Below are 26,814 nucleotides of genomic sequence, written 5' to 3' on the forward strand. Positions count from 1 at the left end.
AGGTTAATGATTACTGGTTTTTATTCTTCTTGCCTCGTTAGCAGAATTTTTCTTCCTCATGTTCTTTACTCCAAGCCTCTAATTTCCATGTCCCTCTACCTTGAAGCTGCCCGCTATCACACTTCTGAATACTGAAGTATCCAATCACAGTCTGTATGAGCATTTCATATTCCCTGTGTTTTCCAGAAACTGTTAGAGAGAAAACAGAAGGAGAAAGAATAAAATGCACTGAAGTATTTTCAGACTGTGGAAATGTATGCTCCTGCTGAAACACCTTAACAAATGGACATTTCAGAGATCAGATCCCAGTCATCCTGAAGGAAACAGGGAAAATGCTGATGCTGCAAATGAGATGAATGGCCATAGCTCTTGCTCACTGCAGAGACCCTGAGGCCATGTCTGATAGGACCCTGAATCTGAAGGTGACAGCTTCAGAAGGTGACACTGTGGAGACTCACAGGCTATCAAATAACTGCCTTGTTTTAAAATGAAGCTTGATATTTCCTTTTCTTTTTTGCTTTATTCTAATTGAAAAATACTTCCAATAATTCTGATTTCACATACCTACAATGCAAAACTATGGTTACATTTATGACATCATAAAGATTTTAGTTTCAGAAAGTTCTTTAGGATATTTTCACAATCTTGCTGTTAAGAACTTATAAAGAATGACTTTTTAGCAGAATATTTAAAACATTCATAAGAAATAGCTTATTAACATTCTAGAATTGGCCTGGCATTTGTGGCACATGCCTTTTATCTCAGAACTTGGGAGGCAGAAGCAGGCGGATCTCTGTAAGAGGCCAGCCTGGTCTACAGAGCTAGTTCTAGGACAGGCTCCAAAACAATACAGAGAAACCCTGTCTTGAACAACAAAAAACAAAAACAAAATTCTACAATTGTGACTTGCCATTAGAGGATATATGAAGGAATTGAAATGTGTTCAATGTCCACTGTAAGCCCTTAGCCAGGACCTAATTGCCTTGACTGGCACTTATGTTCAGCTTTTCTTGACTAAATTCCAATCCCTAAATGGAGTTTGCAGAAAAAGACCTTGCAGCCACTCTGTTCCATTTAGCAATATAAAGAGCTGTTGATACAGATGAGAATAGTACCTAGTTCTTTTCTTTGTTTCTTTTTTCTATAGAGAAGGTTAAGTCCCTGGAAATTTTGAGATGCTTATTACGTTTTCAAAATAAAAAATTAAGAGTGAGAACATTAGCTTAATATTTTACTAAAATGAGATTAAGTGTATAATCCCACTGCAGATGATAGTGCTGAAAGCACAGAATCCAAATGGAAGATTCTTGAACCCTAAAAAAGGACCATTGTAGTCATCAATCTCTACCTTATATGCCATCCTAGAGCCTTCATCTAGTAGCTGATGGAAGCAGAAGCAGACACCCACAACTAAACACTGAGCTGAACTCCTGGAATCCAGGTGCAGAGAGGGAGGAGTGATGACCAAAGGGGTCAAGACCAGGCTGGATAACCCACAGAAACAGCTGACCTGAACAAGGGGGAGCTCATGGATCCCAGAATGATAGCTGGGAAACCAGCATAGGACTGACCCAGACCCCCTGAATGTGGGTGTCAGTGAGGAGGCCAGGGCAATCTATGGGGCCTCTAGTAGTGGACCAGTATTAATTATATAATGGGCTTTGAGAGCCCATTCCACATAGAAGGATACTCTCTCAGCCTAGACACATGGGGGTGGGGGGGGAGAGCCTAGGCCCTGCTCCAAATGATGACAGACTTTGAAGATCCCCCTTGGAAGGTCTCACCCTTCTTGGGGAGCAGAAAGGGGTTGGGATAGTGGGATATGGGGTTGATGGGGGGCAGGAGAGGAGGGAGGGAGAGGGAACTGGGATTGACATGTAAGACAGGCTTGTTTCTAATTTAAATAAAAAATGAGCATTGCTAGGGGACTTTTACAGCTTTTGCTAGTGTCCATATACTTTGTATCAAAAGACACTCTAAAAATGGCCTTCTCCAAGACACATGGAACCCCTAATATGAGAAAGGCATTATAGTTTACCATCAGCTATCATTGATAGAATCTGGGTATGGGGGAGGAATGGAAAGAGAAATGGTGTGATTATAATGTCAAAAAACATTTATGGAAGAAAGAGAACAAAGGGGAAATGAACACAAAGACATCATACACATTTAGAAAAGGCAACAGGAAGTAATTACTTTCAATGATAAAACTTCATATAAACTCCCTGACAGTAACAATTTGTGAGAAGATGAATATGTATAGGATAGTAAAATGTCAGGTCTTATATTTACCTTTCTGGGCAATATAAATGCCACTAATTTAACATTTACAAAATAAAAAAATAAAACTTGATCATGAGCCTAGATCTCTCTTATCTCTCTTTTGTAGAGCCAGTGACATAAGCCTAAAATCAATATCTACACAAACACTCCAACTTTTTGTGTCAATTGTCCTTATAAGCATAAGTGCATAAAATTAGTGCCAAGTGCCTTGCTGCATCTTCAAGGTCCCAGTGTGATAGTTAACAGGCTTAGAATTTCTGAAAAGTAGCTGTATTTCTTATTTTTCCCAATAGCTGGTTGACTTTCTATAGGATTCAGGAGAATATATGAAAGTTACATAGAGAATATATGGAGTTACCCACAGGGATCAATTTCTCAGTTAGAAGAGGAAAAGTATCAAGGTGACTTCTTTTTTGTCCATGGACAGAAGGGTCTCTCCACTAGGGTCTTGGTTCCAATGCCTAAGGGTCTGTTGCAATCAGTTCTAAGGCATCTCCATGCCTGCCTGTCTTCTTGCTACAGTCTCCTCACAATGGTGGCAATGGACTCCTAGCCTCTGGGATTGTATGCCCCAGATAATCCTCTCCTTTCATTAGTTGCCTTGGTCATGGTATTTTATCACATGAATATAAAAATAACTAATATGCACCTTAAATGTGGGACACACCATTAAGTGGTCTAGTGCCTTAGACTTATTAAAAAGGAGAAAGCAAACCAATCATTATCTGCTTCTTGGCTAGAGAAACAATGCGGTCAACATTCTCCTGTTGTCCTACCTTATTAACCATGATAGACTTTAGCTTCAAACTATGAGCCAAAACAAACTACAAAAGAGCTTCTTTTCTTAAATGGCTTTTGTCATATATTTTGTCAAAACAATGAGGAGAGTAACTAATACACAGGGGGAGACACAGGAGGCCTGGATCCCAGGAAAGAAGCAACAATATAGTAAATGCCTGCACACTGATTACTATGCGTTTAGTAAGTACTTGAGAAAAAATCCAGAAGCTTCTCCCAATGTTTAAACTGCTTGGTTAAACTGCTTCATTTCTGTGCACAGTGGGGTGACCCTTAACAGACATCAGGAAGGAAAAATAAGTTCTCAAGATTTGTTTCATATAATTTTACCTGAACTTAACCACACTGTGTGAAAATAACTCTGAGAGGACAGATCTCATATTGAAGGTTACCACAAATCCAATAGCAACAACAATGAAATAGAAATGAGCCAAAACATGAAAAATTAAGTAACCACTAAAATCAGTGTTATTGCTAGTATGTTGTAGAAGCCAAAACAAATAAACTAGTGAACAAGAATGGAAAGGCCAGAAGAGACTCATGATTGTTTAGTAAGTTAGTTCAAAATACATTATAAAAAACGGTTGATTTTCCATTCAATATTAATCCATAATTTTCAGGTCTAGAATCCTCAAATTTGCAATCTTGCATTCTAATATGGTTGATGAAAACATACACCATTTTTGACAGGTAGTCCTTATATTTAATGTAATTTTTTGTTACTAGAATATCTGTGAGTCACTGATATTTTTGGTGTTCTGGAAGTTGACTTGATTCTTCCCCTTCAGTTACTGTAAGATTTTATGACTTCACTAGTATTTCCTGGGTAATTACTTCTGTTCTTTTTTCAGTCTGATAATTCTGAAACTTATCCTACTAACTGTATATTGAACTACAATGACAAAGACTCTAATAATTTATCATCTATTTTTAACATCTTGGTCTAATTAGCAAAATATCGATATTCTCAAATTTGTCTTCCAAGTGCTTCATTACACTTTTGCTAATGCTTGATGTTGTGTTTTTTATATCTAAATGATCCTGCTACTGAATTGATGGCTCTTTTGATATAACATCTTATCCAGACCTTACTCATTGAAATGTTGAGATATTTTATCATATTGTTAAAACTTTGTTACAATATTAATATGGAATATTCTCTAATCATACATATAAAAATGAAACAAAACAAAAATCAGTACTGTGCTATGCTTAAAAAAACTGTACTTAGCATATTAGTAATATATAATGAATTCTCTCTCTTTACAGTATTATTATTCTAGTATACATCACACTACAAAGCATGCACAATGTCTACATATTACCCCATCTTCTCAACTGAAGCTGGAGTTCTAGCTAATCTACCATTTTGAATCTAGTATCTTCTTACATTGTAGGAAATCTTTGTTAATATATATCCCATATGGGACTCAATAGCTTTTTCAAAATTGGATCTGTCTTCTTAAAATTATGAAAATGGTAAGGTTTTACACATTTTCTTTTCCTCACAAACACTTGGTAATAGATATCAAATGCAGAGATCCTTATGTGATAGGCAAGCACTCTACCCCTGAGCAATATCTGCAATCTTTCTGTATTTTTTTCAAACTTGTCCACAATTTCCCCTATGGATATATATTATCATTCTCCTAACCCTTATAATCAAATTCTTGGGGCAATCAAATCCTTCCCATCCTCTCAGCCTCTCACAGTGAGTCATCATCAGCCACTCCAGTCTGTTTTCTGAACCATCTTCTCACAGAACAGACCAGAAAACTAACTTTCTGACTACTAAACTACTACTATAAGTTACTTTATCATTCAGTCAGCATTTAAGAAAAAATAAAAAGGAAACTAATTTAAGTTAGCTTGAAAAAGAAATTGATTTGCTAACAAGAAGCACAAAGGGACAGTGGCCTTTGATCACAGACAGTACCCTGTGAATCCTTGAGCTAACTCTTCTTAGGACTGTAATGACTTCCACAAGCACCAATCCCCTAGACTTATGTTACACATACTGGGAAAACTGAAGATGCTTTTCTCTTACTGCTGGAATTGTCTTTTGACTAATTCTGTTTTCAAGTAAATCCATAAAACAGGAAGTTGTTTGCCTAAAACAGAGCTAGAAGTATGAAAGAACTTATTTGATGAAAATCAGAACACTTTTCAGACAGTTTACATACTTTCAAAGATTGTTGATTTAAAAAGTAAGCATTTTATGCATTTGAAATGTTGGTATTTCTTTAAAGAAATAAATATTAATATATTGTCACTGCTTTATAGACAATAAGACCTGGGATAGTGGCGCAGATAAATGACGTGGACTGGAATATCATGCAAGAGCCAACTTCACTCAGAGCATCAGACAATTTATGCCCTGTGGGATAAAATAAATCAGATGAGTAGAGTGTTCAATCACAAGGACAAGACAAGCCATGAACATGGCAACAAGCCTTTGCAAATGTCAGATAAGCCTATATATATAGGGTGGACAAAACCTTTGCACATGGCAGACAAGCTGCACATGATAGAAAAGCCCTTGCACATGGTGAACAAGCCACACACAACAAAAACATGTTTTTCCAGAGAGGATATAAAAAAAGAAAAACACTAGGCAGTTGCAGTGAACAATCTTAAGGAAACTCACTCCTATCCACTACACCTGGGAAGCCATGAAAGGACATTCTAAGAACAATTCCTTATTTTTAAAGAAACTGGGGTCACAGGACTATTTGTTGTTTTCTTAGAGCTTTCTCAGTCGGAATTCTCCTCACATGGATAACATACAGTGAGGGAGACTTTTCTGGTGCAGAAAGATGGAAGATTAACACCTGAGCAAAGGATAACAAAAGCTTGCAAAGAATACAAAATAAGTATATATAAAATAAATATCAGGAGTCAATAAACATCATGTTAGAATAACATAGTAAAACAAAAATCAGAATATAAACAAAGCAGGGAAACTTTAAGATATCTTTAAAATAGTATTAAAATGTTAAGCTAGAAGATTACTAGTTAGAGGATAAATCTGAAGAAATCATCATAAAAACAGCATAAAATATACACACTTTATTCTGAAATATAAGAAGTATTATAAATATCAAGATATGAAATAATTAGATTGTTCTACATATACCTTAAATATATGACACAGGATTTATCATGTAAGGAATAACAAGTGTGTGGGACATAGACAAAATAATTTAAAACCCCATAATGAAGAACTGATGTTCTCTGGAGTTCCATAAATCCAACAAGCAGACATCCACCATCATGAAAACAGGTTGTGGCAAAAGACTTATTAAATATAAAACAAGAAAACTTGAAATCAATGACAGAGAAAGTACCAGCATAGTCTTAGGAATAATTGGTGAAGAGATGACCTAAAAAGTTATTTTCCTAAATCTTAACAAAATAACTGTCAAGATTATTATAATGATAAAGGCATTTTCAGGAATGTAAACACTTAAGTAATTTATTTTAAATGTTTTGATAATTTATTGCTTACATCCTGATTTAACGTCATTTCCACTCTTCTCTTTCTCCCATCTTCCCTGAATTCCTTCTCAAATCATGAACATTTCCGTAATTAGTATTAAATAATAATTTAAAATGAGCTCACTTAAGTATTGTACTTGTAAATACACACACACACAATGTATATATGTATATATATATGAGACCACATGGGATTCAAAACCTTTTCAATATGGCTCATCCTTGGAGAAGACTGATTCTTCTGCTCTCATTAGCCATTAAATGCCTGTTCTTCTTCATCTAGTAGTGGTGCCCAGGTAGATTTCTCAATATGCATTTTCATGTAAACTGTTGAGGTAAGTTTGCAGATTTTGTTTTGGTAGCCATATATTTCAGACCTCATGGCCATAGATTCCCTGTCTTATATAAAAGAAACAATCTCCAACAGATATCATGACCCTCTGGTTCTTACACTCCTTCCACACCCTTGGCAGTGGTATTCCCTAAGCATTAAGTACAGGGATTTTGTTGTAGATATATAAATTGGGGTTGGACACACCAAGGTGTGTTGTTCTCTACATTTTTCCCCTGGGGCTTTCTATAATGCTCATCTGCTCAAAAGAGAGCCTTCTTTGAAAAGGCTGAGAGGTACACACATTTGTGTGCATATAGATAAGCAGCTTGTAGAATGCCTTTAGGCTTTTGTAGACAGTTTATGGTTCTTGACAGGAGGAGCTTCTTACTTCATGTGACTAATATATATATATAATATATATATATATATATATATATATATTCATTTAATTCATGTACTAATATAATAAGTATTTTAACTAAACATAAAAGTGTTTCCCTATTTTTTCATTTCATTAATATTTACCCTCCCTCCACCTGTCCAGCTAAAATTTCCCTGTTTTTCATATTTTCTTCTTCATAACATCTTTGTTCTACCATATTTCTTTCTAGAGGTTCTCCTCCTTCTATATGGTCCCTTTAACCTTTCCTGGTTTCTGTATACTCCAGGTTATATAGTTACAAATGGAAATTTGGAGATACAAGAGAGAACATGCAGCATCCTTGATGGGCTGAATTGCCTCAGTCAGTATAACAGAAAGAAGAACCAAGTCTGTATTCTTTAGGAAGAAGAAACTCAGAACAAAAATAGGGGACGGTGTGTGCTACAAAGATGAGGCAAAACAGCAAAATGATTTCAGTGCAGCTAATGACCCAGGTGTGGTGTGTAACCAACAGCACATGATCCTCCTGCTCTGTAACCAGTTTCCACGGCCTTTGAACAAAAATATAAAATCCTGCTGGGCATTAGTGGTGCATACCTTTAATCCCAGCACTAGGGAGGCACAGGCAGAGGCAGGTGGATCTCTGTGAGTTCCAGGCCAGCCTGGTCTCCAGAGTGAGTGCCAGGATAGGCTCCAAAGCTACAGAGAGAAACCCTGTCTCAAAAAACATATATATATATATATATATATATATATATATATATATATATATGTTTTTCATAAATGTATCCCTTCATTTTATGTGGAGGAATAAACAAGTTAGTATTTACAAATCACTGGTAAATTGTATAACATTAAATTAAATGCTGTTTCAGAATAAGTAAACACACTGTTAAATTTAAAGTAACAGCAATATAAAGTCCTAAGAATAGTATTTAAGTCTTTCAACTAGATTTTAGGGATAAGAGATGTGGCCACAGAGATATAGTATTTCCCTAGCCTCTATGAAGCCTTGAGTTCCAGTATCAGTGCTGCAAATCAAATTAATCAATTAAATATAAAGCAGAGCTAGTATATGTATTAATAGAATGCTGATAGTTAAAATACAATATAAAGATGAGAAGAAACTTTATGTAAATATATACATTGTGTTTATTCTTATATGTGGGAGAGGGGATATAAAGAAAATTCAATTTACAGCACCAAAGAGAGAGTGTGGTCTTTGCTCTAGCAGCATCAGTATACTTGGAAAGTTTCTAGCAGTGCAGATTCCCAGAATCAAGACTTTCCAAATCAGAAACTCAAAGGACAGGGTCCTCAAATCCACTACAACACATACCCATATGATTTTACTATAAACCAAAATATATGTATTATAGTGGTAAGGAAAACACAAAGGGGAGAGTACAAAATGGAAAGCTGAGAACACTGTAACAACATAACACGACTTCATTTCTTTTTCTCTGACCTTGGCCATGACATTGAGCCAAAAACTGCTCCTTGAAATTTGTCCCAGAATGAGAAACTATGGGTTCCTGCCTCAAAAGGGTTCTGGGTATGAGTTTCATCTTATTGACCAGAACATAAATCCAACCAGAAAGTGGTTGATTACTTCCATGATGTTCAGGTTATTATTGTTTCAGTGAGCATGACTTGCCAGATAGCCATTATGGTAGTTCACAGGGCTAATATGTCAATGAGACTAATGATTAAAATTCTCTTCTAATAACATGCATGACACCTTCCAGGGCTATGAAAGTAGTCAATAGAGATGACGTTTCCATACCAGTACTAGCTTGAGTTTTCATTGTTCTATGACTCAAGTGTGTAGTGTCTTCAGAAATAGGGTCTTAATGCCATCCTGGAAAGTAATCAAGAGCATTGGTAACAGCTGGTAATGTTCGAAGACCATATTAAACCAAGCCCTTTTGGATTTATCATTATACTCACAGGTTAATGGATCTCTCAATATTCATCAGAGATGCTTCAGTTCGAAGTAGATGATGATTAATATCTAGACCCACAACTGGCCAAATAAGAAACTGTAGAATGCTCAGCTCTAAATGGAGCATATATATGCCACATCCCTCCTCTCATTGTTCAGAGATTATTTAGGAAGGCTGAAAGAATGTAAAAGCTAGACACAAGGAAGTTGTGTCCTAGACATACTAGGGCAGCAGAACATATTGACTGACATTGGCACAGAGTCCCACTCCCCGCCAAGAAGCTATTGGCAAATGATAGCTTCTGGGAAAATGGGGAATCACCTAGTGTGTAGCCCCCATGTTCCCAAGGGAGGTCACACCTTCAAGAATATTTTGGCAGCACAAATTGACCTTGTTGGGAAAAATCTAAACAAAACAATAAACAAGCAAAAAGAAACCAGAAAGCTTGGTGGGTAGGAATGCTGAGGGATCTTGGAAGAGTTGGGAATTGCATGTTGAATAAGACAAAAATATGTTGTATGAAATTCTAAAGGAATTTTTTGAACTGTAAAAGCAAGGTTTTTTTATTCATTCAACCATGACAGGGACCCTGTCTAGCAGGCTGACCAGCAGCCTCCGGAGGGGGTGAAGTTCCCTGTCTACTGCTAGGTTTTAAAGACAAAGTCACAGGGTTACATCAGTAGGTATGGGTTGGTTTCTAATTGGTTGACATTTGGGAACAATTAGGAGAATTTCTCAAAGTCATATTTTGGCATGAAATACCTGTGTACCGATTATTCTCATTGCTCAGTCCTGAGAGGGAACATTCTGTGATTTCTGTGGCTGTCTTGTTACTTGCAGGTAGCCTGTTGTACATAGATACCAATAGTTTTTAGAACTGTATCCGGGAGACTATATGGGGAGGTTTTGGTCTCCCTTGGAGTATCTTTTGTGGCCGAACAGTTCCCAGGAACCAAGCATCTAGGGGGCTAGGGAGCATCTGGAGTTTTTTTGTGTTGTTTTGGCCCTGGCTCCAGGAGGCCAGGGGATCTGGAGTTCCCTTGTGTCAGAGGCCTACATGTCTTTTCTGTAGCCTGTCATGGCTGCTAAAACAGGGGCTGACTGAGTGTCTGGTCTCAGTAAGCTCCAGGCATCCAATCTTACATAGTCAAGACTCTTGTCTAAAAACAAAAATAAATGTAGCCATACATATAGCAGAATACACATGACCACCGATAATTTTACAGAACAATTTGTTTTTAAATATTTTATTATATAGGAACATCATTATCTGAAAATTATTCAGACATTCTGCTTGTTAGTTTCAACTTTTGTGGTTTTGTTTTGTTTTTTATTCTTGTTGCTGTTTTGTTGTTTTTTGAGACACAGTTTTTCCCTGAGTTAACAGCTCTGGCTGTCCTGGAACTCATGTAGACTATGCTGTCCTCAAACTCACAGACATCTGCCTAGCTCTTCCTTCCAGAACCAAGATTAAAGGGGTGCACCACCACTGCCTAGATCAACTTTCTGTTTTTAAGATGGTTTTACACAGCCCAGGTTGACCTCTAAAGGAATTAATAAGAATATTTTCTATATACTGAAGAAATCCACATATTCTGACATCTGTTCTCACCACACTACATGCTAAGCAAAATTCAGTTGGTACAGAACATGAGTGAAACATAATCAAAGAAAGCTTACATAATTTTAGTTTTTAAGTATTAGAAGTAGAGTAAAAAAATAGCCAGAGGAAAATTTAAAAAACAAAACAAACCGCAAGCCATAGTCACTTCTTTAGTAACACCATTTCCGATATTGACAACAAACAATTTAAGAGAGAAGGAGCTCATTTCAGCTACAGTTTAAGAATACACACAATCTACCATGGCAGAGAAGGGAGAAGACATGACAGCAAGAACATGATGAAACTAGACATATCACATCTACATTTTTTTAAAGTTGAGAAAGATGAATGCTGATTCTCAAATTGATTAGTTTCTCCTTTTTATTCATTGCAGAATCCCCTGCACAAACTCATTTCTCACAAACTTCACCTTTGTCCATTTATCTTTCTATTCCCATGTACTTTTCGATTTTCAGTTAGGAAATTGCCAACTTTCTTAATTTAATCTTAGACATGTTGAAATATTTGAGTTCCTAGTATAGAGTTCAGAGCTAAATTTCAGCAACAAGCTAATGGGTTAAAGGTGCTTAATGAAAAAAAAACACTCCTTTCATGAAGAGAAAAATATGGAAAACTTTTTGGAATGTTTAATGCCTCTTCATCCACAAAGGAATTTAATTATTTGCACATTCTATATAGACTAAGAAGTTTGAGGTGTAAAACAAATGACAAAATGCAATAGGTCTATAGAACTTCCATTTGTAGGGAACCTCAGCTTTATAAGAATGAAAAACAATGATATATGTATATAAACACACACACAGTAGCACAGAGTACAGCCTAGTTGTAAGGTGCTTTTCTAGTTTGCAAGAAGTCATGGGTTCTTATGAAAAAGTTCGCAGAAAAATAGTAATTATTTAAAAAGAACAAATTAAACTAATATGTATAAAAACAAAATATTTCAACATACAGAACTTACATAAGAAAGAACAAATAAAAAACTTAGTTGCATTATTTGAAAAAAGACAGTTAATACTGGCTAGAGGAAAGGGTGCTGCTTTTGTCAGTGGTGTAACCACACTCAAATTATTTATGTTCTGGGAAATAACCTCCCATTCAGGCTTATACAAGAAAGCCATTTAAACTCAGTAGGTCACACATATTCAAAAGACTTGAAAGTAGGAAGGGCACTTTCCGGGAAGAAGTGGGTTTAGGCTTGTAGTGATGGTACAACTCACATTACTTGAATGGGTGACTAAAGTCCCAGTTCAGAAACTCAATTCTGGCGGTAGGGAGGTCCCAATAAATCATATCCAGAAACTCACTCCCAGAAAGAAAAGGAAAACAGCAATGCTGAAGGCAAGAAAGAAATTTAATATTCAGTATGATCATATAAAATGACAGAACAATAATCTTTATCTTTGTTTGGGGACAACTAGTATAAACATTGAATTACACAGGAGCAAACCTGAAGCAGGGCTATGCATAAGTACTAGCTTGTTCACACTATGGTCTGGTTGAACCTTTCTTTTTTCAAGTTCTTTGAAGGGACTTTGAGGATCATTGCTTGAAGGAACAAGCCAGATTCCATCTTGAAGTGATTGCTCTTGCATACTAGAGCAGGCTGTGCTCCCATCATGGGGCAGCTGTTCCCATTATGGGGCAGTAGTTCTCATCACTGGGCAGTTGTTCCCATTGATGGGGTGGTTGTTCCTACTTAGAAAGAGCAGTTTCATAAGGAAGTGACCCGCCTATAAGCTTCCTTGTTCCTAGAATCCAATTGGACTGTAGGTTTCAGGTAATGACTTGAAGATTTTCAGTATATCCAAAGGTCAGGAAAAGGATGCTGTAACTATCCCTACAATTTTTGAGGCTTTAGTGACTATTTATTTACTGTCATGGTATTCTCAGCCTTGAAGGAAGGACATTATCAGTTTCTAATAAATATTCCTAAAATGGCTACCATACCCACATGCAGAGATGAGCAGGAATCTGACTCTAATGAGACAGATACAAAATCATAAATGCTAAAATATCTCAACAGCAGCAGAGGTAGTTATAATGCCTCCTATAATTAGAATGTCAGGGCCAATGTTTTTATTATGTGGTAAAATGCAGGATCTTTTTGCTTCATGTTCTAGTGAATGTTGTAGTCTACATAAAACTAAAAAGCAGCAGCAAATCTGTCATGGCATTACCTTAATCAAACCTATTTGATGTTAAGGCAGTGTAATCAAACTCAGGAGGGAAGGATCATTTGACCTTGCTAGAGTTGGCCCGATGGTACGAAAGAACTTGATATTAAAATCCCTGAAGTCTAGAAAACCTGTCACAGATAACTTTTTATGGGGAGTTTAAAATGTCAAAGCAAAGGTTGTAATGTCATCCACAAAGAGCAAGAGATTTGATGGAAATCTATATTACATAGTTCTACTGCAGATTTATGTGGCATGGAAAAGTCAGAAACTTCTATGAGCAGTTGCCAAGGCAAAAGTTTGGGTCCAATTTTCCTATTGTGATATTGATGATTGCCCCTAAATATTAAACTTTATACCTTAACAAAAATTCAGCAAAGTAGCTTTACTAGATTACTTGGCTCCTATTCTGTCATCATACTGATTCCTCATCCACAGTGATCTCATACTAGAACTTTAGTAGTTCTTGTAAACAAAAGCCCAAGAACTTTCAAAATATTATGGGATTCTGGGTATGTGGGAGATACTTTGGTATTTCTATAAAGAGTATCTTTTGAAAACAATGAAATTGTGAGGTAAATCCAACAAGAATAATGAGTGATTAAGTTATTTGAAAGATACTTTGTAGAGTGTGTTGATCACTTTGTTATTACTATGATAACAAACATTACTGAAAGGGAGGACTTATTTATTTTGGCTTATGGTTCAGAAGATATCAATATCAACAAATCAATTACAATTGTGAGGTCTGAGAAATGACTCAGTGCTTAAGAGCACATGCTGCTTTTTCAGAAGACCTAAGTTCCATTCTTTGCATGCATATAAGGCAGTTTACAATAGCCTATAACCCTAGCAGCAGGAGCTCTGATGCCTCCTTTGGTTTTGTTGGACACACACACACACACACACACACACACACACACACACACACACACACACACACACACACCAAAATAATAAATTAGAAACAATTGTGGAAAATTTCCCTGATTCCACAATACAGCTTTCTTTAATCAAGTCCTACCAGCTTCTCAGGGGAAGTTCAGGAAGCATTCTACCACTACATTTCCCCTGTTCTGACATGTGTGCTCACTTTCAGAGCTGGAGGCTGAGGAGTGGTGCAAACACCTTTGCATGGAATGCCTGGGGACAAGGCTGAATGACATCAGTCTAGGGGAGCCTGACCTACTGGCAGCTGGGGTGCAGCGGGAACAGAATGGTGAGTGACTACCTACTTTTCTATTATGTCAGGTGGGCTTACACTGCAGAGAAATTCAGAGATGTTTCAGAATATTCATGCTTTGAAGAGTTTATTTTCTTTAAGGTTGTGACTTCTGGTCCTGAGCAAATTCCCATGAAAGCCACACATCCAAAAGTATATGAGCAGAACATGTTGACAATGACAGAAATGATGGATGAGTTATAAAAATAAATGAGGACACAAAGTTTGGTGGTTATAGAATCAGGTGATTCTGGGAAGAGTTAAGGGACAGAAGTGAATATAACAAAAATACAATATATGATTCTTAGAGAATTACTAAAAATATTGCAAAAAGAAAGCAACTTATCAACAGGTTATTAATTTTAGTGGTGTAGTAACTAGAGAAAATTCTGATGTTCAGCCCAAGTTCCTGGTTTATTGATAGTGTCTAAAAAACTTAGGTAGTTTTTGTATTTTATACATATGGCTTTTGAATGAATAACATTTTATCATCTTGGATGTCTAATATAGATCATATATTAACAAATTTGGTTTATCTGGATATGAAATCCTTTAGAGTATTTGATTAATATTCCTACTGGTGAGAAGGTATGTTTTTACCTAAATCAATGCTATTTAATTTCACTGGTGTGTCTCAAATCTTCATAGTCTTGATTAGTAATACTAACAAAACAAGTCTTATCTTGTAATATATTGTTTAATATGATGTTTTAGGTTAAATTTGTAGTAACGTTTAACTAATCATCAGCCCATTTCATCTAACTACAAAATTATCTTTGCAAGCAACAAATCTAGAATCACAAAAGGAGAAAATCTGTGACATTCAATTAGTATTATAGAACTTGGTTCTTCTTTTTAAAAGAATTTACAGAGTTACCAGTATTATATAAATTAATAGCACTGGTAAAAGCATGTCATGAGAGCCCTTGGTGATTATATTGTTGCTGCTACTGAGACCAATGTTGTTAACAAGCATCATTATCTCATAGTCTCTTAAAAGACTGTATTTTCTTTGCAACTAAAATGAGAAACCAAATCATTTCTTGCTGACTGATCAAAAGCATATATACATATGCATATATCTATATGCCAGATGTTGCTCTTTTGGAGAGTTTTTACAGAGTCATCAAAGAATTTCCGCAACTCTTTTGTAATTTTTTAAAATATTCTTATCCTCTCCCATACTCACTCAGATTTCCATTTATCTAATTGTTTTCTGGTTGCTGTGGTACACCTCCATAACTATGCTTTGTAACATAACACTCCCTATTCAAAGTTTAGGATGTTAAAACTGTGGCTGATAAAGATTTTTCAAGAGCTAAGGAAATAGGGGAGGTGAATAAATTAAGCTTGCAGGTAGAAAGATATCCACGTGTGTATCTAGTATAAACTCTTTGACTTCACTTCAAATAACTGGAATTGCATATGATTTCTATTCAAACAGATAATGTAATCCCTCAGTGTATTACAATTCTGTTTCAAATTTCATGATACCCTGGATTTGTCTGTAATCTGAAAGAAAATTTTCAATATGTACTCCAGGATATGGAAACATTAAATTATGTGCAAGACCTGTATAGTAAAGTATATGTTTCCCTCTTTAAAAGAAGCATAAGTGAAAAATAAAGCAAAAGAAATTCCTGTATAAACTTTACAACAGACTTGAAATTATAATACCACCAAAGCTAAAAATCCCTGCCTGAGAAGAATTCTTGTTAATCTTAAGCGAGGAATTTGTAGATGTGACTCTAATTATGTATTTCACAAATCTATACATAATTATTGAGCCAGAACAGGTGGTTATTAGTTCATTGAAGTAGCAAACATACCGGATAGCTTTTTTAGTTTATTTGTCTGTTACTGTGACACAACACTGTCCAGCACCCTGGCTAATCATGAGCCAAAGGCCAACAGCAGATGTATCATGCAAGGAGGAAAGACCACAGGGCCTCAACACTACACAAGGAACTAGAGGCAGCTAAGGAATACTGAGAGGGAGAGAAATAGTCTCCCCCAGGGAAGAGCACACTAATTGGTGCAGTGTGATCCATGTTGCAATGTTTTGTTAGCTGACACCCTTGCTAGGGTGGGCTTTGGTGTTGCACCTGACTTACAGTGATTTCTGCTCCTGTAAGTAACCCTCCATCCGTATTTCTGTAAGTAATTATCATAAAACTCATTGGTTCTCCAACTTGGAATTTGGTGCTCTCCAAACTTTGCCCTATCATGGGATCCCTATCTGGGATGAGTAGACCTATGTGTTGTTTCTCACTAGAAAAAGTTTTGTCACACAACAGAATCTGAGTCTCTAGTGTGTACTAAAGAATTAATTTAATATGAGTGAAATTAAAGACAACTCTTTCTTACAACACTAAAAGCATGAACTATAAAAAGAAATCAGCCATAATACATCAAAAACTCAAATTTATGAATGCCAAGATCACCATAATATTTTTAGGTGAAGTAATAAAAAAAGAAATTCACAGATGGAGGAAATTAGCACTCTGCTGAAGCTGGTTTCTGCCAATTCACAAGAGCCTACTATTACAGGCAAAAATATCCCAAGTGCTAGAAACCAGATCTGTGTTTGCTTCTGAGTGATGAATAGCTAGAACATGGTGGAAGAGAATGAATGTCCTGAGGTGACAGGAATATTCTGTGCCCCAGTGTATCTTTGTCAAAAGTAAAAGGTATATACATTCCATTCATATGTCACAGTAGGGAACAGTCTTCCCCCAAACTAGGAAATATTATTAAAAAGTAATGACATTAAAATTATTTCATACCTTCTTTAATTAAATAACATGGGAAACATTAATGAAAACATGATAATGAAAGGACCTCATATACAGAATTCCCAGATCAACAAAAGAAACAATACAACTTTTTAAATTAGTTCTTCAAGACATTTAAAAGAATACATATGTAAATAGATTTGGAATTTTACTATCAAGCAATTCTTGTAAAAGATTTACCATTTAGCTTAATAATACAGATTTTAGTGTTCAATGTATATAATAATCAAGGATGTTTAAAACTATGTATAATTTTAATTTATACACAAATATAAATTAAATTCTATCAATAAAACAAAAGAAAGCAAGTTATATTATTGTGGATTAATTATATATTAGAAAAAGTTAGTTTAACTTTAGTACTTTTCAAATGGATAAGTTATGAAATTTATGCTCAGGGAATAATAGCATCTGAAAGAGCATACATTATAACAAGTGTGACAAAATGTTAAATATTTATATGCAAATTAATAACAATTCATACCAGTATGTTCACATATTGATGTGCACTCTAATGAGGGTTAATTACTTCTATAATGAATAACAATAACGAATTATTTATTTTTAAAGTATTTTCCATAGTTATTGAAATAAACTTGATTTACTTGGAAAATTCTATCACCAATCAGGTTTTTGCAAAATTTGGAAATTACTGGGGCATTAGAAATTTACTAAGAATTTTAAGTGCTAATGATTACTTTTAAAATGCTAATAGAAGCAGAGTCAGACAACCACAGCTAAACACTGAACTGAACTCCTGGAACCCAGTTGCAGAGAGGGAGGAGTGATAAGCAAAGGGGTCAAAACCAGGCTGGAGAAACCCACAGAAATAGCTGACCTGAACAAGGAGTTCATGGACCCCAAACTAATGGCTGAGAGGCCAGCATGGGACTGGTCCAAACCCCCTGAATATAGGTGTCAGTGAGGATGCCTCAGCAAACTATAGGGCCTCTTGTAGTATATCAGTATTTATCCTTAGTGTAGGAATGGACTTTTGGAGCCCATCCCACGTGGAGGGATTCTCTCTCAGCTTGGATACATGGGGGAGGGCCTAGGTCCTGCCCAGGAGGATATGACAGATTTTGGGGATCCCACAAGGAGGGCCTTACCCTCCCTGGGGAGAGGAGAGGGGATATAGAATGTGGGGTTGGGAGGTAGGTTGGGGAGGAGTGGAGGGATAGGGAGCTGGGATTGACATGTGGAGCAGGTTTGTTTCTAATTTAAATGAAAATAAATAAAAAATTTTAAAAATGCCAGTATCCAAGTATTCCCATTTGCAGTGACCTGTGCATTAAGTTGATGGCAACAGGATGTGCAATGTATAGTTACATTACAATCAAATACATTTTGATCAATTCCTAGCTTAGGTAAGGATGTAATCACATTTCCTAAAGAGTTCTATAAATTTTAACAAGCATGAGTCGTGTTTTACTGTTAATTATTTAAGGGTGTAGCTAGATATTTAATCAACTTCCTCATTGCATATCAGTTTCTTATGGTCCTTAATTAAGGGGTGACCATTTCAATATCACTGTTCAGAAGAAATATTAAAATAAGAATATATAAAATAGAAGAAGCTATCACTGTTATGTTGATTCATACAATGGAGTGAACCCACATTCCAAACCAGATATATATCTACAATAAATCTAAAGCTTTTGCTCACTTGTTCATATGTGTTGACTTACTCCTCAGTGTTTCATACTACACCAGTGTCTGATGCTTTGCTTAGATAATACTGACTACATTATTTATTGGTTTTGTATTCTTATATGTATGCTTGCAAGGGGTATCTCACAATTCTGAAATAAGTACCATAGAATGGGAATTTGGGACTCAAAAATATCTGACAGCTCCACAGCCCTGTATAATGAGTAAAAAGTACTAAGTAACTATTTGGAACAGGCTGGTGGATTTATGAACACAATTCTATGGAGAGATTTTACATGAAGAGAGTAGAAAGTATGGGCACTGGCGGAAAGAGGGGGAATATGGAACTATTTGTAAAGTTGGGGCTGTTGGTGGCAATGTCAGACAGGCTGTTTACCTTTAGTGTGCTGCTGGAAAATAAAGTAGAGTGCCAGACCAAGTTCCCAGAGCACCTGTGCTTGTGGTTTCTGTCTTCCCTGTGATGGATCTAAGGTCTGTGGTTTAAAAGGGATCCAGCTCTTCACGATAGTCAAGTACATAGATGCCCATCAGTCAGTGAACCACATTTCTACACTGATTGCATTGATAATGCATGAATTTCCTTGGAAAATAAGTAGGTACTTCTAGTTAGCCTGCCTTGATTCATCTTGACATGATCTACACCAGGACAGTTGCCTAGCTATGCAAAGACCAAAAGAATAATTCAGGGGTATAGAACCTGTGTTCAAATGGGAACCCCCCCCCAGTAGAGTAAAGTACCCTGAACTGGATGAAAGGGTATGGATGTTGTGAGGTTCTATGAAATTCTCTACTCACCCTCCAAAATACAGTCAATTCCTGAATTGCTCATGATTAGGAATTCAACAACACAGAAGTAAACCTCCAAGAGCTTTAGCTAATTAGCAAGGATTCTACCTTTTTTTTTTTCTATTCTCTTTCCTGAGACAGACAACCCCACCAAAGGAAGTTATAGAAGAAATAAGATGTTGGAGCAAATGAGAATGGCTATCTGTTGGGTTCCAAGCCACTGACTTCCCCTGCAAGAAGGAAGGGTGAACTGTTAAATTCAGGTCACAGTGGCTAAGTCATTAGTGGCATGAAGATGAATCTATACACTTGGCTGACAATGAACTAAGAACTGAGCATGTGCTGCAGGCAATGGTAGGCATAAGAAGAAGATAATAATTCATGTTCTGGAGCAGCATCAGGAGAAAATAAACTGTTTTTTAAATATGTCATGCTCAATCTGTATCTGTCCATAAAATAATTACAGGAATAAATTTAACTTACATGCTTTCTTTTATAAATAATCTTAGTTAATTCTTTAGAGGTATCTTAATAAGAAAGGTATACAAACAATGAGTTTTACTTCCTATAATCACAGGTTAATAGAAAAGATATGGAAAAACCGAAAGCATCAACTTTTCTGGTTACACAGTCATAACTAGTTATTTCTTAGTTTATATAAATATATGTAATTCTTATTTTTGTTTATTAATAAAATATATTTCTTAAAAATAAATGAGAGTTCTCCTTTTGCTGTGAGAAACCATGGGACTGAAATTCAGACAAAAAGGCAGAATGGAAACTACAGATAAAACTTAATGCAAAGAATTGCTCAATATCACAAGGAGGACCCTAAGAGAGACATACATGATCCCCTGGAGAAGGGGAAAGGGACAAGATCTCCTGAGCAAATTGGGAGCATGGTGGAGGGGAGAGGGAACCAGGACAATGAGAAGGGGAGAAGAGAAGAGGTGAGGAAGACATGATGAGACAGGGAGGTTGAGTTGGGGGAAGGACAGAAGAGAGCAAGATAAGAGATAATAGAATAGAGGGAGATGTTATAAGTTCAAAGAGAAATCAGGCACTAGGGAAATGTCTGGAGAGCTACAAAGATGACACCAACTAACAATCTAAGCAACAGAGGAGAGGCTACCCTGCCCTGATAATGAGATTGATAACTAATTTACAGCTGCTGGAAATTGAGGCTAAACCTTGAACTGAACTGAAATCCAGATGCAGAGAAGGAGTATTGATGACCAAAGGGGTCCATACCAGGCTGGTGAAACTCACAGACACAGCTGACCTGAACAAGGGAAAACTCTTGATCCCCAGACTGATAGCTGAGAAACCAGCATGGGACTGATCCAGACCCCCTGAATGTGGATGTCAGTGAGGAGACCTTGGAAATCTGTGGGGCCTCTTGTAGTGGATCAGTACTTATCACTACAATAGGAATGGAATTTAGGAGCCCATCCCACATGGAGGGATACTCCCTGAGCCTAGACACAAGGGGGTTGGTGTAGGCCCTATCCCAAAGAATATGACAGATGTTGAAGACCCCCTATGAAGGCCTCACCCTCCCTGGGGAGCAGAAAGGGTATGGAATGGGTAGGGCATTAGTTGGGGGAGGTGCAGGGGAGGAGGGGAGGGAGAGGGACCTGGGATCGACATGTAAAATAATTTTCTTTCTAATAAAATAGGTGAAAAAAGAATTGTTCGATATCTAAGATCTAAGCAATGTCTTATTTCTCTGGGACTTATATTTCTGAGCACTATTTAAATTGTAAAAGGAAGAGATCATTACTAGATTTAACCAATGATTTTAATATGCATACATCTCCTGCCTTTTAGATATGGAGGATGCTTAATACTACATTTCATTATATACAAGTCTACCACTTCTGAAGAAGAGGGAAAAACCGCATAGACTAGATAAAAGTTATCAGCAATCTGTGGTGCTATATTGTTTATGATCTAATAAAGCTTGCCGGGAGATCAGAATGCAAAGCTAGCCACAGCCATAGAAGCCAGGCAGTGGTGGCATACACCTTTAATCCCGGGAGTCAGGAGACAGGGGCAGATGGATCTCTGTGAGTTCAAACAACCCAGGTCTACATGAGAGTAGATTAGTCTAAAAGAGAAACAGCTTACACTTTTAATCACAGCACTAAAGAGGTATATATGACAGGAGCAGTCTCTCAGAGCTTGCTGGCATTCAGTCTTAAGGCATTGGGCATTAAGTCTCAGGCAATTAATCTCCAGCCATGTTGACCACAGGGTTGACCCAGCCTTGATACAGGTGGCTTGGCTTCTTTGCTTCTGTGATCTTCAGCTTGAACCCCATTATCTGTCTCTTAGTTTTCATTATTTGTACTACAGCAGTCAGGTAATGAAAGAAAGACTCTTTGAAAAAAGAGAATGTATTGGCACCCAACAAACATTCCCCAAATTTATTATAGCAAAGACAAACTAATGGTAATAGCGTGCTATCACAAATGCACTAGATTTTGTTACAGGCACTAGATTTTGTTACAAGCTAAGTACATGAAATTTTTTAAAGCATCTGTTTGAAAATAGTTTTATAACAATAAATTTGGCTACACAAATGTCTATTTTCTAGTCTATTAACATTTTCTACCTGTGTTTTTTATCTGTTTCTTACAAAAATTGAAAATGTCATGGTACCATATGAAAGGGAATAGGTAGAAGGAAGAACAGTGAGGTCTTTGACATGGTATCAAACTGCCATCCAAATTTACATCTCTCTACTTGTATATAGTGTAGCACTCAGGCCTCATCAAAGAAATTTCTTTGATGGTGGTTACTATAGAAACTCACAACAGGCTAAAAATCCTGGAGGCACAAGCATCACCTGCATCAGTTGGAAGAAAAGCTGCCTCCCCTAGAAAAGCCCTCTCTGCAACGTTGGCAGACCCTACAAACACAAGCACCACCCACACAGGAAGAACAGGCAAAGGAAAAACCTACACCAGTTGGGAAAACAGACTGCATAGGCACAAGCAAAGCCCACACCAGCCAGAACTGCATGATATGCTGGATCTAGACATCCAACTCCCCACAAACCTCACCCGAAAACACCCTACTTAATTTGACAACCAGCCAGTCACCTGAATCCTTGGCAATTCAGGCCAAAAGACCATAAAGGAAACAGATGATGAAGGAACAAAAGGACTTCACAAAAACAACACCCATACCTATAATTATCCCAAACCCAGAAGGGTAAGAGCAGTGTAAGAATACATTCAATAATATCAAGAGCAATATGGCACCACCAGAACCTAGTGGCTCTACATCAGCAAGTCCTGAACATCCCAATGCAGATGAAGCAGAAGAGGACCTTAAAATAGCTTTATGAAGATAATAGAGCACCTTAAAGAGGAAATAAAAAATTCCCTTAAAGAAATTGAGGAAAAGACAAAAATTGGAAACAAACAATAAATCCCTTAAATAAAGCCAAGAAAAAAAAAAAACAATCAAACAGGTGAGGGAAACAGTTCAAGACTTGAAAATTGAAATAGAGGCAACAAAGAAAACACAAATATAGGGAACTCTGGAAATGGAAACCTAAGTAAATGAACAAGAACTGCAGATGCAAGCATAACCAACAGAATACAAGAGATGGAAGACAGAATTTCAGGCTTTGAAGGTATGATAGAGGAAATAGATTCATTGGTCAAAGAAAAATGTTAAATCCAAAAATTCTAAACACAAAATATCCAGGAAATGTGGGACACCATGAAAAGACCAAACATAAGAATAATATGAACCCCCAAAATTCTATCAGGGAACACCTAAAGCTGATAAAAAAAAAACCTTCAGTAATGTGGCTGGATACAATATCAACACAAAAATCAGTAGCTCTCCTATATAGAAATATTAAACTTACTAAGAAAGTAATCAGGGAAACAGCACCCATTACAATAGTCACAAATAATAGAAAATATGTTGTTGTAACTCTAACCAAATAAGTGAAATACTTAAAGGCTTAAAGCTCTTGTGAAACCATAGACTTTCCTTTATTGTATGTTTCCAAGCTGCCAGATTGACATTAAAATCACAATATAAAACCCAAACAACTTTAAAGGCTATACTGTCTTAAAAAATTTGAACACTGTAAATACTCAAGTTGTTTTTAAAAGTCTACTGTCTCTAGCCCCAGCAGCTAGCCAGCCAGCCATAAGGGTCCAGCTGACAGGCTACTCCAGCACCAATACCACCCATTGGAAACTGTGATGTACCAGACCCACTCTGCTGCCCATGCTCACTGAGCCCATCATCATCCCCCTGTCCAATATCCCCTGCAAGATCAGCAATAGTAGTAAATAGCCACAATGAAACATCTAATATCACACCCCTCCCCAAAGACCAGGGATTGTAAGACCTAGGTGTTCAGAATAACTGACACAAAACTGCATCTTTGAGACAAGGGAGAACAACTCCACTAATCAACTCACATCAGCTGTCATTGTCCATATAAGAATTCCATAAGATTAGAACAAGTAACATTTTAGCATAGAGGAAGAAGGGGTTCATGATCCTCTTAACAGAAGAGTTTACGGGGAATACCACCATACGGGGAAAGGAGAGTCAGATTTCTTTAAGGTGTGAATCATGGTAGTGAACAACACTCTGATGGCCCCACATGCAGATGTATATAAACAGTACAAATTGAAATTAATGGGCTATTAAAAAATAAAAAAGACAAGGGGCTATAGGGATGTAGAGGTGGATCTGGGCAGAGATGCAAAGGGGAAAGTTTGGGAAGAATGTGATATAAAGGCTTTGTATGTAATTATCAAAAAATAAAATATTAATTAAAATGAAAGAAGGTACAGGGAAATTTACTATTTGCCTTGGTATGTATTTTCTGTTAGGTGATCAAAAATAATAAAATGGTACTATTAAAGAGGGATTAAAAAGTCTTCCTGCATTCTTATTATTTGTTACTACTTACCGAGATGAGTCTCTGTTTTTGCTTCTTCAGCTACAACTCTACTTCTTTCTATCTCCCATGCTTAAACAAATAACTACACATGGGTTAATCTCAGCCCTGACAGGACTTGTTTAAAAATCCATCAGCAGAGGAAGTAAGACTTCATCTCTTCTGTGAACCAATAACATGGTCTGTTGCATAATCTGACTGGGGTCCTTCACCTAGATCATTTTGCTTGCCCACAGCTACCACCACCAGGCTAAAAGCATTTGATCAATGCATTTCATAATGTCTACTGCACCATTACTAAGGTTTCAACATTACTACCTTACCCCTGTTTAAAAACATGGTTGGGGATGGTTGGGTTTTTATTTGTTTTCTTTTGGATCTCTTGTGTTTGTTGTTTGAAATGTCCTGTTAAGCATATTTGAAGACTAGATTTTATTACATATCTTTGTTAGACAAACTAGTTTAATAAACATTCAGTTTTGTTTCTTATTTGGACATTTGAAATAAAATTGTATGTTCTTATATTCCAGCAAATATATAACTCTAAATTTCACTAAAATGTAGATCTATGGATGATACATTGGGGATCTTTTAAAACTCTATAGTTTTCAGGAAAAGAGTGTAATCTGAAAATCATTTACATAACTTTAGAATTCTTTTTCCTGCATTTAGCAACATTGATGATGAGTAGAATTTTATTTGTTTATCATATTATCACTGAGACTGATAACTGGTTTCCTTTTTAATTCTTTTGGTACTTGGAAATGTAGTACTCAGTCTTCTTTAGTAGTATTTTTATTAACGTGATCACATTAAATAAAAATTCATACCTTGGCAAATAATAAACTTTTGTTAAACCGTTTTTTGTTCCAGTCGACATGTCAAATTATTTTTTCAAGTCAGTCACAAGTCACAAGTTCTTTGAGATGCAGTTAATGAGAAAATATCAGAGCCTAACTTTGCAGGGGAGTGTACTGGCTTGTCCTACTAGAACATGGCATAATGTTTGTTTTCTCTACCATTATTTTATTCTTGGCTGTACTTAAATATTAATCTAACATTTAAAATTTAATAGTTTAATTTATTAATTTTAAAAATCAGCAATGTAACAAATGTGGAACTCAAAGTGAAAGTTTTATTCTCTTATGGAATAAGTAAAAACTCAGATCTACCCAGTAGAGGTGCTAAGGCTGGATGAAGCCTCAATTCTCTTTTCAACCCACCTTACAGGTAACTTTGAGGAACATCAAAATCTGAAAGCTGGTACTTGGATCATGAAAATTAAATATATCCTCTTTAGTTTTAAAAGTACTATTTTTGAAAAATTTTTAAACTGCTCACCTCATATACTTAGTCCAGCTCCCTGAGAGACTGTTGATAACTAATACTTGTTTGGGCAGTTGATATCATTGTCTTTATTGATGCAGCAGATGATGTCATTATCTTTATTAGTGCAGATACAGATAAGGTGCCTCTACCCTCCCCCAGATAAAAATAGCCTTTCACCCAAACTTGGACAAGATAATCTAACTACACTTGTGGGCAACACGGAAGACAAAGAAGTGGAATGGGGAAAGGAAGCTCCCAGCAGGAGAGGGAGACAGATGAGAGAGGGGTTGAGGGTTAAAATGACTCAAGTTCATCATATAAACATGTAACACTGTCAAACAGAAAAAAAAGTAAACAAAAAAAATAGAAGTGCCCATTGAAACCACCTTTCAATAAAACCTTTCAACAAAATGACCTTTCAACAAAACCCTTCACAAATATTAGGTGTAATTATCAACATTTTAATTGAATCTGAAATTCCTGTAAATCCAGGCATTAGTAGATAGTGGATTTTTAATATATGTAGCTTAAAATAATATTTCTATAGATAACTGCTTTATTTCAAATATTGTAAAAAATAGCCTCAAAAGAAAGATTGCGGATTTCTAAACCATAACAACAACAAAAAGAGTTAACTTGGTCTGTGTGGTTGAAATGTGCTTGAGGATAGGAAAAGTCGGAGGCAAGAGAGAGAAAAGCAGACCCATGGGCAATACTACCTTCTTTGCATTCCGTCAGCTGTCTGCGGGAGATTGACTTTGAGACAAATATCCAATCAGATTTCATTTTCATGTAAAAATGTTTCCATGGTTTTGATACCTAGAAAAATCTATGTGGCTCTTTTTAAATTCACTTAATTTTAATACTATAGCTATCTCTGAAGTCCTGTAATAAGTTGATATTCATTCTTTCTTTATAAAGTTTTATTACCACCATTGATCACATAATTATTTCTGTAAAAATAGAATGATAATTTGGCTTATTGTGTAAGTTTCTTTTTTATCTTTTTTATTTTTATATATTTTTATCA

The 26,814-nt window shown here is 36.2% G+C and overlaps 1 protein-coding gene across 1 annotated transcript in view; it reads left to right on the top strand.

The window, feature by feature from the left end:
- Dok6 (docking protein 6) overlaps positions 1–26,814 on the top strand; it is a 385,984-nt gene that overhangs the window by 197,380 nt on the left and 161,790 nt on the right. Inside the window, exon 4 of the mRNA XM_035439067.1 lies at positions 14,139–14,258. Within this exon, the coding sequence (XP_035294958.1) occupies positions 14,139–14,258 (120 nt within the window). The remainder of the gene's footprint in view (positions 1–14,138; positions 14,259–26,814) is intronic.

This window comes from Cricetulus griseus, chromosome 2 (genome assembly GCF_003668045.3).
Source record: "Cricetulus griseus strain 17A/GY chromosome 2, alternate assembly CriGri-PICRH-1.0, whole genome shotgun sequence".
In the NCBI taxonomy this organism is placed as follows: Eukaryota; Metazoa; Chordata; class Mammalia; order Rodentia; family Cricetidae; genus Cricetulus; species Cricetulus griseus.